Genomic DNA, 18477 nt, shown 5'->3' with positions numbered 1-18477 from the left:
AATGATATATTTCCCGACGTAACGCACACATATGCAGTGTTAGTTTATTTACATTTGTCTGCTGCTTGCTGCTCCATTCCAATCGATAGAGTTGTCTGTATGCATGATCAAATGTCTGCATAAGGGGAAATTTACCGGCCCGGAAATAAAAAAATATTTTAGGCACGTTCTTATTTTTCTAAAAATATTGGGAAAAATTATCAAAAATCCAAGAAAATCAGTCTCTTTCTTAGATTTTGGTCAAAAATTTCATGCAAAAATATTTTTTCTATCTCTTCACGAAAAAAAATTGGACCTTCAGCAAAATCGACAAAAAAAAATCAAAACGTAATTATTTTTTGCGGAGTGGTCAACTCCCCCATAAATACAGACATGTCTGTATATTTGGCATCCCTGGTTGACAGCTCATTGCCGCCGCGCTCATTTTGGAAACGTCGGTTTACATGATGGTCGAATGCTGCATCGACAGACTCTTTATTTAATGTGTTCTGCTTCTAGTTGAACAAACTCCTTTTTTTTTATTTTTGCCTATGGTTCATTCCAGTAATCTATCTTTGGTTTGATTTTTCCGTCGATCTTGTTTTCCGTGCTGAGCACCAATGCTACAGACGTGCAAGGATGGCAGCTCCCACACCTGGACCCTACCTATCGACCCATCAACTCATGAACCGGGGACCAACGGCTTTACTTCCCATCCGAAAGAAGGCGTGATCAGAGATGTAATGCCTCAGAACATCCCGGCGGCGCCGACTGGGATTGAACCCAGGCCTGCTGGGGTGAGAGGTAATCACGCGTACCACTACACCACCGGCGCCGTTTAGTAATCTATCTGATTTCATCGCATTTCTAAAGCACAACGTTTTGGCTGTATCCTATAGGAACGTATTTTTCACTTTTAGGTCTACAATTAAATTATGGGCAGAAGTAAATAAATGAGCAAGTTATTTTTTTTTTCATTTCGTTTATTTGGCAGGCTCAAATGTTATAAAAATAACTTAGCGGAGCCGAGTAACATAGAATACCAATTATGGTACTCAAAATACAAAAAAAATATGTACAAATATATTTTATCATATGATTTTTCTGGGTGGCGATCGAAGCGGCGACAGAGCGATCTTCTCCCGTGCACGCAACTTCTTTCTTTCCCGAATTTGTTCCTCATTTTCATTGAACCCGAATCGTGATCGCTGCTGCTGTTTCTGGACATCGTTTCCCGTTGCATGCTCTCCGCTACTCTCGTCGGTCGTCGGGGTAGTCACGTCCATTTCGTTATCTGCATTCAACATCTCCAACCCCGTATCCGTTTCCTGATCGCTAATGACAAACGACGCACCTTCCACCACTACACCAGCATACGTACTGCTGCTGTTTTGTTTTCTTTCGCTTTGCTTTCCTTTTTCCTTCAGTTGCTTCTCCGGTTCCTTCCGAGCCTTCCGCTTGGGACAGGAAAGCTTCCGGTGTCCGTCCGCCTTGCACAGAAAACATTTGTCTTTGTTGCCATCATAAAAAATATTTCCTTTGCGATTGAAGAAATGTAATGACGTGGGGATTTCCTTCTTCACATCCATATATACACCGCGTATCCCTGTATATACCTCAAAACACAGATCAGTTGGAAATTTCTCCCGGATGATGCGTTTAATTTTCCCATATTTCCCCAGCACTTTATCCAGCTCGTTGTCGGGTACCTCTGGTGGCAAGTCATACACACGCACATACTGAATGAATTCACCAGCATGCGACATGCGTACCTTTGCCGTCGTTCCATTCGCATAATGGAAGATTAAATCCTCCGAATTGAATGTCAGAGCATGGAGCATCGCTTCCTCTGATTTGAACTTCATGAAGACTCCCCTTTCCTCACCAATGCGATAAACAGCTTCCATTTCAGCCGGATCCGCGTCGAGTGCTTTGGCGAAATTTACTATCTCTCCGATGTTTGGTTTGGCATCACAATGGCTGAAGCTAAACTTGATGGTGTTTTTTACTTCACACATCTTGCACCGTAGCAACAAAAGGCACCGAACTGCTAGCAACGAACAAAGAGCAACTATATAATAGCGAGTCTCGAAAACAGGCTATCGTGTGGTTCACAACGAAATAAAAAATCGACTGCTGCTGTAGACAGCTGTGGGACGGGATGAGCAAGTTATGATTTCATGTAATGAGAATCCTGCCCAGAACATGTGAAAATAACATAAAAATATTATTGTGCCATCAGCGTGAAGGAATTCAAGAAAAATATTAAACTATCACTCAATCATCTGGTCATATCTCGAAAACTATATGTCCAAATCATTTGTCCTTAAAAGCACATCTAATAGAAGAGTTTTCCAAAGTGTGGTGAGAATTTGAGCCCAAAATATTAAGAAATAAAAAATCCCGCCCATGGTGAAAATAGGCCATTTTTTGACAATTTTGATACCTGCTGGTAATCAGTTTGTTTACTGTAGTTACTATAATAAAAACAAAATGTTGGTACACCTATGAGAACTTACATTAAAATACCTTTAAATTGACGTTCTAAGATCACGAATAGCTTATTTGATTGTGGAGTAATCTCTTCTGAGAAATGACATTTTTAAAAATCTCGAAAATTCAGGGTTGTAGCCGAGAAGGATCGAGGAACTTTTGAGTAAAATAATAAAAAAAGACGTTTGTTCAGAATGCCAAAATAAGCGTTTCGACCAAGTTTGGCTCAAAACCCTAACTTTTTTAAATTCTGTACCCACTTGTGCTGGAATGACCCCTATGTAATATTTTCAAACCTTCTGCATCTTGTGTTTCCTAAACACAAAAATCCGAGGTCCATGCAAGTTCGTTTCTCTATACCCCTTGAGCTGTTGGAAGCTTATTTACACGATTTGATGTGTTGCGTTTTGATTTTATCATTTACATAAATCAGTTTCCAGTTCGAATATGACCAACGTAGTCATGGAAACTCAATATTGTCACGAATGAGCTAGGTATTGACAGTCAATGAGGTTTGATTTGTTGAGTGATGTTGATCACTTCCCTTGGGGCGCTGTTTGGCCATTGCGTGCAATGAGACGTAGATACCTGCAAACAGGCACTCTTTGTTTATCTTCGAAAAAGCGGAGTGAATTTTATGGCATGTGGCACTTGTCCCTCCAGGCCTGAATAAAAAAATAAAAATAAATATTTCCTTTCTAGTCTAAGTTATTATGAGGCACACTCAAAATAATGTTCACGTCAGTGCTACGTGAAAACATGCGTAGATATTTTCCATCATACTTTTCACGTAAGAGCTACGTGATTGTCATGTAGTGGCACTCATTTTATTGAGCCCAAACGTCACTGGATTATCACGTAGAAGTTACATGAATTTGTCGATGGCATTCACTGGTGGATTTCAGTATCACATTTTTTAAAGTTGTTTACAAAAGATTTTCTTATAAGATAAAATCAATTCTGCATAGAAATCTAATAATATTTCTTTATTTATTAATGCACATAGTCCAAAAAAACACAACAACAGAAATGTTTTATTGATATCCGATATGGATCCCAAATAAGCCTGGTGATACGAGCAATGGAATAGAACGAATTTTCTTTTCACTGCCAGATCGCTTGCCGTCTTTCTATTGAACAATAAATCAGCCAATGTATGTTTGATAATCATTAGAAATAATCAAGATTTATACTAACATCTTGCAATTATTGTACAAAAAAACGGACATATGCACATCAGGATGCCGCCATACTTTGCACCACTCAGAATGCAGAACTCTTTTTTTCAGATGTGGAAATCACATAAGGTTTACGTGAAACACACATAGAAACAGTGTATGTGAAAATCACGTGAATTGAATTGATTAAGTATGTGTGCTTAATCGGAAATCCCTTCGATATTCAAGGGGTATCACATACATTCCACGTGAGTCACGTAAAACTGAAGAGTGACGAGTGAGTGGAAAAATAGAGAGCTTACGTTATTTTTCACGTAGTTTCAACGTGTCGATTATTTTGAGTGCAGGATAAAAACAGGTGATTTTTTCCAACAAACACTTTTGAAACATATACACGCGAAACGGACCTCTCTTAGCTCCTTCAATAGCAAAGGCACAGCTAAACAGTTATAAACCAAGACCATGCTGCATGACCGTTCAATCTCACTCAGAGAGAGAGTAACTTCTACTCACATGAAAGTGAAATTTTTAAAAACGTAGGTTACTCTGCTCTGAGTGACTTAAGAGTTTAGAAATTTCTCTCTGCAAACCCCACACTTATCAGTATATTGACGCGAAGGGGAATTATTGATAATAATACCGATGATGTGGATACAGAATTATTGTCAAAATCGATGTATTGACGGCAATATAGAATGTATTGACAGACAATATAAGCAATCGTGTAGGGACCTCTTATGAGTGAGATTGAACAGCCATGTGGAGGCCACTGGGTTCCATAGAGTATGATTGTACTTGCCACACAATAATACTAATACAAAAATGGTACAGGCTTAGAAAGCTCTCAATTAACAACTGTAGCAATGCTCAAAGAAAGGTAAGTTGAGAGCTGGCGTAAGGACTCTGTGGAGATGTAGTAAAGCCAAATAAGCATACATGTGGTTCTTAAAATTTATGTTAATTGTTGTGTTATTCTCGGTTACTTTTTCAAAAGGGCCTATCTGCTTTTGTAAATAAAGATTCAAACGGCAATTCGTCGAAACTCTTCCTAATCGAATTTGTATGGTTATTTTACTTAACTACGTTTTCAGGGTACTATCCAAACAACTTGGTGAATAGTTCTATCATTTGGGTTTTCGTTCTGATATTGTATTTTTCCTTATTGGGGTTAGCACTTCCACGAAAACTAATATCACCATCTTGAAGGAGAAACATTAGCCTTACTGAAAGTGGTGTTAGTTTGCTCGGGAGTGCTAAGAGATTCGACATATTGGCGTTTGAATCTTTGTTTACAAAATCAATTACGTCCCTTTGAAAAAGTAATCGAGAATTATTAAAGTATAGAGTTTTTCTACGTCTACTAATCTCTATTTGCGGTAATCAGAAGAGACGCTAACTTACTCTGGTTTTGTGTATACAACTTGTAATCGTCTTAACAAATTATTCTAATTTGTGAAATATAACTCTGAGTAAAAAATGCCCATTTGGGCACATGTATGTATGTTTGCACAGGGACCTCAAAGTGACCTTACGCCGTTACAAACCTTTGATAACGTCGCACTTGTATGTGAATCACTCAATTGGTCCATTATTGGTAGCCTCCTCTCGAAAAACCAACACAATGAGCCACCCTCGCACCATCGTTGATGTCTGACTTGTGCTTCGGCATTTTTCCTCTCGGCTTTTCCAACTTCCAAACAGCCATCGCTGCACGCAAACAAAGACGTGCCATGCTCGCGAGCCACATGGCTCCAGTTGTTCTGCATTGTTGCTGAGTGCGTTTTGTGGACCCATGCCACCGACTGACGACTGACTTGTAGGCTCGCGTTCGACGCCGTCGCGGTCGTCGATGTTTTGTGTATTTTTGCGTCCGTGGACGAGCACGACGTGTGCATGTGTTGTTGTTAGGTACAAGTCTACCGCAGTCAGTGCCTATGGCTGGCTTGCTTGATGTTCGGGTTTGCCGCTCAACAAATTTCTGTTCGCAGTTAGTACGTTGTTTACTTTCTCGCCATAGACAACGAACCCGAGCCGGTCTACGAATGGGACTATTGTCCAATTGGACAGCGTGTGCGCGCGATATTTCAAATTCGGTAGTTTCGGCAAGGGCTTTCGTGATCCATCCAAATAACCAGGCGTCACGTGTGGAGCGGAAATCGTACCAGCCGCGAATAGGGCTCTGTTTTTTTTCGTGTGAGGGCATGGTAATTGGTTATGAGTGGTTGGTTTGAATAATTGGCCGACGCAAAAAATAAAAAGAAAAAATAAGTTAGATGGTGAAAATTTTCCGGGTGCCAGGAAGGAGGTGGGAGAAATTCGATAACTCCTCAATCGGTTGCGTTTGTGTTTTGGTGTTCAAACAATGTTACCTGTACGAGTGAAAAAGAATCAAAATGAAGCCTTGGTACTACCGATCAAAATGCTGAAGATTTTGGATAGCTGGGAATTGTCGTAGGACAAAAATGCAAAACTATTTTCAGTTTGTGAAAACCTTGTTCCAGAATTGCTTCAACGAGCAACCACCGGTTGGGTCGTCGTTCGTGCGTGACGGTTCCATTCTGTCCTCGCTGCGAATTAATGAAATTCAAAGCATTTATGACTGCAGCAGACTGGTGAAAGAGATCGAGTCCAACTATGATGCGATTAGCGTTCGCAATCACCGTGTAAGGTTTCCTAGGGTAAAAACGTTGGATATTATTCCAAAATCGAAAGACGTGCTCAACGGTGATTGGATCCTTCGATACTCGGATTCGGAAACAAACAACTATCCATGGAGCGGAGATTCCAGCCCAAATTTTGATCTTGTTCCGTGGCGTAGGTCGAATCCAAATCAGAACATACTAACTCAAGCCTCCTTTCATTCAACCAAACGATGGTCTGGCAGAAAAGATAAGAAAATTCTCGACCGTCTGCACAAAATCGAATCCAAACAAGTAAAAAAGCATCTCAAAGAGAACCTTAAATATTCCAAACGAGTCAAACGCATAAAAATTATGCTTTCGATCGAGATGCGTCAAAAGAACTACGAAGTGCTCCCGCCAAAGATCCAGCCACGACGATTTGAAATCAAACCCACATCCACCGCCGTTGGAGGAAAAATTGTACAAAGTCACATAACCCGCCTGGCGGTGATTGCCGTGCAGGAACATAAATCCCGTCACTTGGGTTACTTTAGTCAGCGACATAATGAAAACTTTAAGGAAAAGATTGCCAAAGAAGAAGCCAAAGCCGCCTCCGACAGGCAAAAGCAAGCAAAGACGGTGGAGCCACCCGGTTCGGGAGCCACCAGCACCGGCGAAGATGCAACCTCGGCCGGGCTGAAAGAGATCGAAAAGCATGTTTTCTGCAAAAATATGAACGCCGTTAAAAAGCTTAACCCAACCAAACGCATAACGCCATTCGCACCGAAACAGATCGAAAGTGATAAGATGATAGTACAAATGTGTAGGAAATGTAGAAGCAAAAGGTAGGTTGCATACCCATCGGGCGCATTGCAGTGGGCTGGTAGCGATTTAAAGCGTGACGCGAGACGGACAGGTATAACGCCTACCGAACAGTAAGCGCCCGTTGCTTTATATTTCGAGAAAACAAAATAACGTCCGTCACTGCTCTAGGTAGCCTCCCGAGCAGGAACGAATATCTCGATTTCTTTAATCGGAATGGGCCTGACCTCTTAAAATACCAAAAAGTAATACCAAAAAAATGTTCCCACAATACTATTCCTATACCAAATTATGATTATGCAATACCAAAACAATACCACACAGGTATTCTTTTGGTATCAAAATATCAACTTTTGTTATTTACAAAGTATTTTAAATGTAATGTTTTGGTATTATACTTTGGTATTTTATCTGCTGGTTAAACCAAATTTTGGTATCAGTTCATAATTAGGTATTCATTAGTTATAAGATTATCTTTTCATACAAACTGTGGGTCAATTTTTCCACTTTTACATTTGGACAGAATGAAAGTCGATTTTAGCGATTTTTGCTATGGACCACTTTTTGTTCAATACTATTGCATGAAAAATATCGTTGGAATGTTTTTGTGTTCAAGATCCTCGATGATTTTTTTTTTAGAAGTATCAAAATAGAGGGAAGATTTATTTAATTAAATCCCGGAGATTTTGGAATTCCAATTTTCAGAATTTAATTCATTATAACAAGCACCCCATGGAATGATTTCTGCCGAAAGAAATGAACTTCCGACAACTTAATTTCCTGAAGTAAATTTAACAATTTTATTTTAATATTTTGATTCACCCTGGAAGACCCATTGAATTCCTCCCAAAAGTTTTCTCTGGAAGTCAACTTGTTTCAGATGTTAAACCCAACTACTACAGGAAGTGTCATCCGACTTAACCAGACTTATCAGGAGTTTCTTCTACCTGTTCCTACAAGGAAAGTTCTTCTGATTTCCTTTGATAGATTCTTCTGATATCCATATGAATTTTTTTTTAACCTCCTCTGGATGATTCTCCAACTTATCCTGTTAGTTTATTTTCTATATTCCCTTAAAAGAATATTAAGGCCACTCCTGGAAATTTATTTTAGTTTTTTTGGGGAGTTTTTTACGACTTCCACTAAAATGAGTCCTGCAACTTCTGCTGGAAGTTAATTCTGGGTTTTCTAGACTTGATTTGGAAGTTTCTTCCGACTGACATTGGCCAATTCTGACGATTTATCCTGAAATCTCTTTCTGAGTTCACCGCGAGGTCCTGCTGACATGCCCCGAGAAATGTCTGCCGACTTCTTCTGGAAGTTTCTCTAATCTTTTTGTGAACGTTTCTTCCAACGTGCACCGAAGATATATTCCGTCTTAGATGTTGGGATATTGTCCGCTTCCTCTCCCCAAAAAGTTTTCATCAGCATCCATTTTAAATGTCTTTTATGTTATTGATAGTTCTTCACAGAGTTAATTTCCCGGGAATGTTAAATTAATAATTTTTCCGGAAATTATGTGTAATCAATCTAAATAGCTTCTACAGCATTTGGTGATATTCGTTGAAATTGATTGCCAGGATGTCTCTTGTGCTTGAATATAAAATATATATATATATTTTTTTAATTACGTCATTTTTTCAAACTCCACCATACAGAAATGCTGGTTACGTCACTGTCACTGAATGATCATTGGGGGGCGACCCCGGCGTAGTGGTTAGCATTCATACCTCTCACGCCAAAGTCACGAGTTCAAATCTCACCCCGGACAAGTCACGAATGACCCAAGAGCGTTAAAGTGACTATAATTAAAAAAAAAAAAAAAAAAAAAAAAACACATGAAACTTTTTCATAAAATTTAATTTCATCCTTCTTGATCCAATATCATGAACAGTCTTAGTCATTCAAGAGTTTAGGAAATTTTATCAACAAGATCAACCAGGGCACGATGTCCTTAGCAACGAACATGTCAAAACAAATGCAAAGAGTCTATACGCATCAAATACCAATAGGAGTTTGTTATAGAATCTTCCAATCATACGAAGTTCATATTATTCGATGCAATAGATCAACTCGGCTGGGACAATGTCAATTTCTACACTCCCGATCATAAGTTTATGGTCACACAAAAAAAACACGTAAATTGTTCATATCTCAGTCATTTTGCGTCTAATTTTTGTTCTCCATTGGGTCCTCATAGCCATCAATGCACAATTTACTTCTGAAGAGATTAAAACTATAAACACAAAGAATTCTCTAAAAATATAATCGGAAAATCTTTGGAAAAGATCTCCGAATTCCCTTGAAATATTCCTCAAAACGATGAAACTAGTCTCCAAATCAAATTTTCTTTAAATTTTCCTCGGAATTACCATTAAATTCTTGGCAATAAGAAACCCTTTGCAATAATTCTCGTAATTTTCATTGAATTAATTTCAATGAAGCTCAATCATTCCCTACTCTCATTGAATGTTTCCTAAGAATTAATGTACAGTTCTCCTCACAATATCCTTTGATTCCTCCTCAAAATGTTTGGGGAACTCTCCTGATATTCTTTACCGAGTTCCTTTGAAGTTTTCCTGGAGTTATTCTCGGATTGTATTATAATCCTCCATTTAGCATACCACCCCCTATGTAAGGATTCAAGCAACACAGAAAACATGGTCAATTTTTTTTATTTATTTAAGTTGCCCAGAGATCCCTTAAAGGATACAATAAATTTATCTTGATACGAAACTTTTTCAAGTTTCTTACTTGATTTACTTTAGGTCTTAATAATGAAACTCAATAGTTTCAATATACTACTTGGATGACCTCTCAAATCATGCATCAAATGGGAGGAGCAAACATGTTACACTCAGCTTGGTATGATGTTGTATGAAACACTTGAGTAACAAATCTAACTTATGTCTGTTGAATAAGAGTTTCATAAAACATTATGTTTCTTGAAACTTTGGTGCAGCAGAGTGCAACCGCGTTTTGTACCATGTTACTAAAAATGTGTATGTGTTTTGTAACATGTTACTAAAAGTTGACCAACCAATGATGAGGATGATGATGATGGTCCCACCTTTTACCCCTACAAAGGTTTGAGCTGGACGATTTATCTTTAAGATAATTAAATATGACATTTTAACCAGGTTAGCAAACAAAATCGAACTGGTTACAGCTACAGATATCAATTCCCTCTAGAGTTTACAGTTGCTTCACAACGATATAAATGTGGAAAAGCTCAGGCGTCCACCTCTTTGCCTTTTTGTCCACCTAAATTATTCATAAATATTGCAAGCGATCAAGAGGTAATGAACAATCAACAAAGCATCCTATTACACTAGCAACCCCGCAGTCTGATGCTTTCATAATTTTCAGCAATGTCAGGAATGCTTACGAACCCCCGACATTTGCCAGAATACTTACTATTAACTCAAGGTATCTTCCAAATAAGCTTCAAAATTGCATTTTTTTTTTTTTATCCTATGTTAAATTCAGGCCTCTATATCCGTAATACGCGAACGAGGCTCAAACCTTTGTAGATTTTTTTTTATTAATCTACTACTATTAAATCAAATATTAAAAATCCATCATAACAAAAATAGTTTTTGTAGTGCTACAATAATTATTAAAAAGTCGTTATGACAGCTATCCCTATAAAATAATCCGTTAGAGATAACTTCGTCAAGATACATAATTTGTCAATTCATAAAAAAATCACTAGATAACTGTTCAAAAGACAGTTTTAACGTGTGAAATGCAGTGTCTTTTAAATTCTGTAAGTGTTGCTGAACATTTTATATATCTAGGCATCGAATTGAAAACATTTATTCCTTTAAAATATAATGATTTTTGTGAAGCACTAGTCAAGAAATGTGGTGTTCTTATTTCAACCGCGTTTCTAGTATTATATTTATGAAAGTCACTTCCTCTTTCAATTCGATCACACAAATATCGAAGCAGCAAACCGTTAACTACTTTAAAAATGAACACCATAGTCAAATATACAATTCTTTGCTTCACCGACAACCATTGTAAGGTGTCAAAGTTGAGGAAGTGAATCTTTTACATATTAATATCAAACGCATTATTTTATTCTGGAAGCGCTGTAATCTCGATATTTGTGTTGCATTGGCCAGAAATAAAATCGAAAAGCAAAAATCTAGTCGAGGAGAGATGATTGAATTGTATAGCTGTATTTTACTGGCAAGAGTTAAATCGTTTTTCAGTCGACATAGAATTCTATACTTCTTGGCAATTTTCTTGATGACATTGTCAATGTGAGAGTTGCACTTAAGTTTGTCATCAATAATCACGCCAAGATATTTAATCTCCCGAACGCGATAAATAGTCTCATCATCAATTACAACAGAGATGTTCTCATTTAATCGATTCCGCGAGATTACCATAAATTAAGTTTTATTTTTATTCAATTTTAACTTCTTGCACTTCAACCATCTACTTAGATACTGCAAATCTTCATTCAAGTGAGAGACGGCAACTTGTAAATCCTTAGCTGCAACCACTAACACAGTATCATCTGCAAAAACATTTATGTCGCAAAATCGTAAAACACGTCGCAAGTCATTAATATACATAATAAATAACAGGGGCCCTAATACACTTTCCTGGGACACTCCTAGGTTATTCCCCATGGTTCTGGAAACAGAATCATTAAAAACAGTCCGTTGAGTTCTGTCAGACAAATAGCATTCAAACCATTTATATGCAGTACTCGTAGTTCCAAAGCGCTTGATTTATCTTAACAATAAGGGCCTAGAAATTGTTTCAAAAGTGCGTTTAGCATCAAGGAAAAAATAGCAATAATCGTATATTTACACTTCAAGTTGATTTTTCACTTCGATAATACCAAATTCAACGCAGTTTCACAAGAATGACCTTCCCGATATCCTGATTGTTCTGGTATCACCAAACTATTACTATTTAAATACTCTAACAGCTGGCCTTTAACAATAAGTTCTAAAATTGTTCCCGAAAAAATACGTGTGGCTTCAAAAGCGGCATTTTCATTACTACGGTAACCATCAATCAAGAGATCTACGGTCAGGACTGGCTGCTATCATTCCTAAAGCAACATAATAGACCTGTGCTGTTCTGGCCGTACTTGGCGAGCTGCCACTATGGGAAAAAGGCAATCGAGTGGTACGATGCGAACAACTCGGTTGTGGTACCCAAAGACCACAACCCTCCCAACAGCCCAGAACTTCGCCCTATCGAACGGTAATGGGCCTTGGTCAAACGGAATCTCAAAAAAACTAATAAATCCATGGAAAACGAGTAGCAGTTTAAATCTAACTGGCGTTCGGCGGCGAATAAGGTCGATGAGACCACTGTGCAAAAATTAATGGAAGGGGTTAAGCGGAAGGCACGGCAGTTCGGATTTGGCAGACCAAAATAATAAACGAACATTTTTTCCTTTAGATAAAGGGTGATACGGTCAAAATTTGGTCAATATCAACTTGACGTATTTCTTTCAATTTTGCATTTAAAAAACCTGAACACCCCTCATTTTGAAGGTGTGTGCGTGTACAATGTTGCTCCTATTTTGATTTTGGAATTCACTCTTCAGTTGTCAAAATGCCGTCCAAGCAAGAAGAGCAGCGTATCAAAATTTTGCTCGCGCATCGCGAAAATCCGAGCTACTCGCACGCAAAGTTGGCAAAATCGCTAAAAGTTGCCAAATCAACCGTTACAAATGTAATTAAAGTGTTTGGGGAACGTTTGTCGACAGCCAGGAAGTCTGGATCGGGGGGAAATCGAAAACCGGAAGCCGCTGAGACGACAAAGAGAGTTGCCGGTAGTTTCAAGCGAAACCCTAACCTCTCTCTCCGAGATGCCGCAAATAAGCTGGGTGTATCGTCTACAACCGTGCATCGAGCCAAAAAACGAGCCGGACTATCGACTTACAAGAAGGTAGTGACTCCAAATCGCGATGATAAACAAAATACGACGGCCAAAGCGCGATCCCGGAGGCTGTACACGACGATGCTGACGAAGTTTGACTGCGTGGTAATGGACGACGAAACCTACGTCAAAGCCGACTACAAGCAGCTTCCGGGACAGGAGTTTTATACGGCAAAAGGAAGGGGAAAGGTAGCAGATGTTTTCAAGCACATGAAACTGTCAAAGTTCGCAAAGAAATATCTGGTTTGGCAAGCCATCTGTACCTGTGGCTTGAAAAGCAGCATTTTCATAGCTTCCGGGACTGTCAACCAAGAAATTTACGTGAAAGAGTGTTTGAATAAACGTCTGCTGCCTTTCCTGAAGAAACACGGTTGTTCCGTACTGTTTTGGCCGGATTTGGCATCTTGCCATTACGGTAAAAAGGCCATGGAGTGGTACGCCGCCAACAACGTGCAGGTGGTTCCCAAGGACAAGAACCCTCCCAACACGCCAGAGCTCCGCCCAATTGAGAAATACTGGGCTATTGTCAAGCGGAACCTAAAGAAGACCAAAAAAACTGCTAAGGGCGAGCAGCAGTTCAAGGCAAACTGGCTTTCTGCGGCGAAGAAGGTGGACAAGGTGGCTGTACAAAATCTGATGGCAGGGGTCAAGCGTAAGGCCCGGCAATTCGGATTTGGAAAAGCGGAAGCCTAACTGAATATTTTTCCTGAATTTTATACTAATTGAACTTGAAAAAGAAATTTAATTTGATTTTTTAAATAAACGATTTCACCGATTTACACGCGTTTTCCCTTGACCAAATTTTGACCGTATCACCCTTTATATGAATTGAACTACCAAAATTTATTTATTTATTTGTCGTCAATCAGTGTAGACCGTTTTACAATTGTTGTCTTAAGAGCTATGTTTACAATTTTGTCTTTGTTTATATTTTTTTATAATATGTCTTGAGAACAAGTTAAAACATTACTTCTAGCTGACGTTATGCGAGGAATTAAAATATTGCTTTAATTTGGTTTTTGTCATTGTAAAGTCAATGTTATCGCAGTGCTTATTATATGTATCCATCATTTGGTTCAAGGGTCCAAATTTGGCATAATTCGTACGATGACGATTTGTAGCAAATATATTTCTATTTCGTAAATGCCTATGGTGTATATAAATTTAAGGATGACAATAGTTCTATAGAATCAATGCGATGTGATACGATATCGTTTACGAAAGAAATCATAGCAAATTTACGACGCTCTTTTAATGTTTGGATATTTATGAGCATACACCGAGCTGTGTAAGATGGCAGAGGAAATACAGTTCAACCTAACTTGCGGAGTGCATACAATAGAAACTGCTTTTGAACGGACTCTATTCTTTCTTCGTGTGTGATTGAAAAAGGAGACCAAACTATGCTGCAATATTCTAATATCGACCTTACATAAGCAATGTACAATGTTTCATCGTATACGGATCGTGAAAATTGTAGCAGAAACGTTTTATGAAACCAAGCATGTTGTTAGCTCTGTTAATAATTGTGTTATAATGATCGGTGAAAGTAAGTTTTGAGTCCAAAATAACACCTAGATCCCTGACTCTATCACACTTTTCTACGATATTGTTTCCTAAAGTGATTGTTATATCGGGTAGGGTTCGTTTTCTACTAATGGTAATTGAGTTACATTTTTTATATTTAATTGTAGCAGGCTTTTTTGGCACCAAGTATGGAATATCTGTATTTCCTCTTTGAATGTGATGATGTCTTTGGCATCTTTTATTTGCAAAAAAAGTTTAATGTCGTCAGCATAGATTAAAACTTTCAATTTCTTAATAATGAAATATATGTCATTGACGAAGAGAATAAATAAAAGCGGTCCTAAATGGGAGCCTTGAGGAACTCCAGAAGTAACATCAACGGGATTTGATGTCTTTCCTTTGTATTTTACTATTTAATGGCGGTCAGTTAAATATGATTCAAGCCACTTGAGGAGTGCGTAATGAATTCCCATTTTTTGAAGTTTAAAAAGAAGCATGGGTATGTCAATTCGATCAAACGCTTTGCTGAAATCTGTATACAACACTTCTACATGGTTTCCGTTATCCATTGCATTCAAGGAATAATTAACTAATTCGAGCAAATTCGTAGTTGTTGAACGGCCTTTAAAGAAGCCATGTTGCATAGTAGTTATTCTGTTTTTAATTTGAAGAAAGAGTTTTTCATTCACAATCGCCTCGAAAAGTTTCGGAATGCAAGAGATTATAGCTATACCACGATAATTACGTATGTCGGATTTTTTGCCCGATTTAAAGATAGGCACTAAAAACGAGTTTTTCCATATTTTAGGGAAGTTTCCGGATTCCAGTGACATATTGAAAATCCAAAATAATGGAGCAGTAAGTTCAGTTGCTAAAGCTTTCATAAAAACTGGCGGAACACCGTCAGGGCCAGGACCTTTAGATGCATCTAAATTGTTTAAACCCTTTAAGATATCATGAACCTTGATTTGACTTACGCTGATGTCACTTGAAAATTCTGGATAAGATTCAAAATATTCACGGTCACGGTCCTTTTCTGAAAACGTAGTATAGATTTCTTGGAAGAAATTTGCAAACAAATTGCATATATCATCCGAGTTCTCACCTACCCTATCGTCCAAATGCATCTTTGATGGAAAATTATCAGATTTTAATTTGGTTTTCACATAATTGAAGCAGTTCCTAGGACAAGATTTTATTTCAAGTTCAGTTTTTAAATTGTACTCCTCAAATGCCATATTCACGGCTAAATTTAACTGATCGCAAATGTCTAAATAGTATGCCAAAGTTTCTTCACTATTATATTTTTTATAAAATTTATGCGCTTTTTGCTTTTGATTTTTTAAATTTTACAGTTCCCTGTTGTACCAAACCGGATGTTTTGCATGACTCTGACGTCTTCTTCTTTTAGTTGGCACTTCTTCAAGTATTATTTCAATCAACACATTGTAGAATACGTCAACTGCACATTCAACATTTCCTGCAGTTCTTAATATTGCTTGTCAATCGACAATGTTCAATCTATTTCTAATGTTATCATAATTTGCTGAATTGTAATCAAAGATTTCATCAAATTCGCAGTCGTTGGTTTCTTTCATTTATGTGAACGAATAAAGAATATTCTATTGCTGTGTGAAACATTTCATTTCTCCATATGGGACTTAACGATTCAGTCACACAGAAATCTTCATAAGTATTTGTTAATAAAAGGTCTAAATAACAATTTTGTTGATTTTCACATGGTTAATTTGATTAAGTCCTAAATTTGCAATTTTGTCAAAAATGAAATGGAGTGTTTCATTTTCCCCAACGACTGGAAGTAAAATGCTTTCATTGTCCATGTCAGAAATAAAGTCAACATTGCGTTGGCTTAAAATAAGAAGATTTTTGTGGTATGAATTTTGACTGAAAGAAACGATTTTTTGTCGACCAATTTTTGCGCGTTCCGGTCTTTAAGAGAATTTGAGATTGCCTGAAAAATCCATATGATCAAGAAAAATTAAATTCTCTATGGCAAACACCCGGTCATATCACCTTGTTCCAGTTGACGATTATGAATATATATGGGAAATGGCTCTAATGTTGATCTATGGATCTAAGATTGGGCCCATCGCTAAAAATGTGATATTTATCAATTTTATCTAGATGAACGCGTCATTGGGACGGTGCAAATGGATATTGAAAATTTAGTCGATTGCGGAGTTTATGTATGGGCCCAAATTAGGGGCATTTAGGCCGACATTACATCCATTTCCCCTATATAGATTTAGATATGTCACTCATTATACTTTTGGTAATGGTATAATGTACGAAAATAAATGGTCGAATGTTTCTTGACGCCACGATTTTGATAACGTTTGCGCCATTTTGATATTGTATGTATCCATATATGTCATGCCAAATGAAAAAAAGCGACTATTAAGCTCAAATTTTACGACAACAGTTCTGCTAGCCAAGAAAAAGTAAAAGTTAGGCCTGGTGTTGCGTTGCGTTGCATTTGTAACGGAGTAATTCGTAGGTTGCATACTGGCAACTGTCATGTATCTTCTTTAACTTTGTTATTCTAATTGCTTAAAGAAAACTATTTGGGAATGAATAGCTCTCCAATCAGAATTCAGAATAGGAAAAGGATGACCATTACCATTGCAGGCCAGGCCCATGTTCTCCGTTACGGGGAAATAAAGGATATTGTTGATGTAACATGTACTTAACGGAAGGCCAGCGACTCACAGATGCCCCCATAGATGCTACGGAGTTGGATAGTTGGGTAAGAGATGGGTCAGGATCCGCTAAAGCAAGCGATGTGACCATAGTAATTGTTTTGTTTTGAAGGAGCTTGGGAATAATCCCACGGTTTTCTACTCAGTAAGCAAAAGCGGTAATCCTGTTTAAAATAAAATGGAAACATTTTACTACTTTTTTTATACTTCTATATATGGCTGAATTATGTAGTATTGAATAGCTATTATTTTCGATAATTACTGGAAAACATAAAATAAAATATTGACTGCAGACAACACGTGACTACGCCCAAGTAACATTGCAAGTTTTATGGAGGTTTTAAAGCATTCTACAAGCCTTAATCATGGTCTCAACAGAATATTCTCACAAAATTACACGCAGCTAGTCTTCAAGGATACACTTATTTCTACCTATCTTTCTATTAGAAGTAAAAGTTAGGCCTGCTGTGCTTTAGAAAGGTATACAATTTAGTCTCATTCATTCTGTGACGATGTCAGACCGTAAAACAAAAAAGAGCAATCCTCACTAATAATTTAACCTTTGCGTACCCAAGCTTTAGATAGCAATTTATCGGGAATTGCTTATTGTTTAAGACTTTTCAAAAGTTGTGAGTAATTTTGGTTACATTTTGAAAATGTCATCAGTTCAAAACGGTTTAAAAAATAATGTTTTCTCCACGCAGTTTTTATATTTAAACAACCCCCTAAATAAATTTCTGATCAATTGAAAGTTGTTTCATCTGAATCGGACAAGAAATGACGGAATGGAAGCATTAAATACGCATGGGTTAATCTCACATTTGTTAGAAAGTGCACATAATTGGATAAATCCTCGCCGCTTCAAATGTTTATGTTCCCAATGATCCTAACTAACATACACGTTTCTTCTCTCTTTTGCAGGGTGACAGTGGGGTGCTCCGGGTATAACGAGTCCAGATACCTGTCACATCTGGACTCGTCCCATGCACAGATGATGCCACCGATGGAACGGCCGGCGGGTGGAGCCCTGGCGCTCCACTACGCGGCCGCCCGTGGTTGCCTCGACTGTGTGCGACTTCTGGTGGAAGCGGCGCCCGACATCAGGTAAGTTTGAGATTGATTTCGCTATCGATGTTAGTTACACGAGGTGGGAACCTTGAATCGCCGCATACACGAAACGCACTATAATTACCTAGATAATTTCACCGAAAAGCAACAAAC

The 18477-nt window shown here is 37.9% G+C and overlaps 1 protein-coding gene across 4 annotated transcripts in view; it reads left to right on the top strand.

Annotated features, from left to right (window-relative positions):
* Positions 1 to 18477, top strand: part of f (forked) — a 470851-nt gene that overhangs the window by 259213 nt on the left and 193161 nt on the right. For 2 of the 4 annotated variants that reach the window (XM_065230981.1, XM_065230980.1), the window contains exons 1-2: positions 5950 to 7116; positions 18178 to 18360. In XM_065230981.1, coding sequence (XP_065087053.1) covers positions 6113 to 7116; positions 18178 to 18360 — 1187 coding nt within the window. In that variant the 5' untranslated portion in view covers positions 5950 to 6112. Of the gene's footprint in view, positions 1 to 5949; positions 7117 to 18177; positions 18361 to 18477 lie in introns of those variants that run through there. The other 2 variants (XM_065230982.1, XM_065230983.1) reach the window with 1 other exon arrangement.

This window comes from Ochlerotatus camptorhynchus, unplaced genomic scaffold (assembly GCF_037179485.1).
Source record: "Ochlerotatus camptorhynchus isolate MF236.1 unplaced genomic scaffold, CSIRO-AGI_Acam_v1.1 ptg000336l, whole genome shotgun sequence".
Classification (NCBI taxonomy): Eukaryota; Metazoa; Arthropoda; class Insecta; order Diptera; family Culicidae; genus Ochlerotatus; species Ochlerotatus camptorhynchus.
The sequence above is the reverse complement of the archived record's forward strand: the minus strand, read 5'-3'. Positions and strand labels throughout refer to the sequence as shown.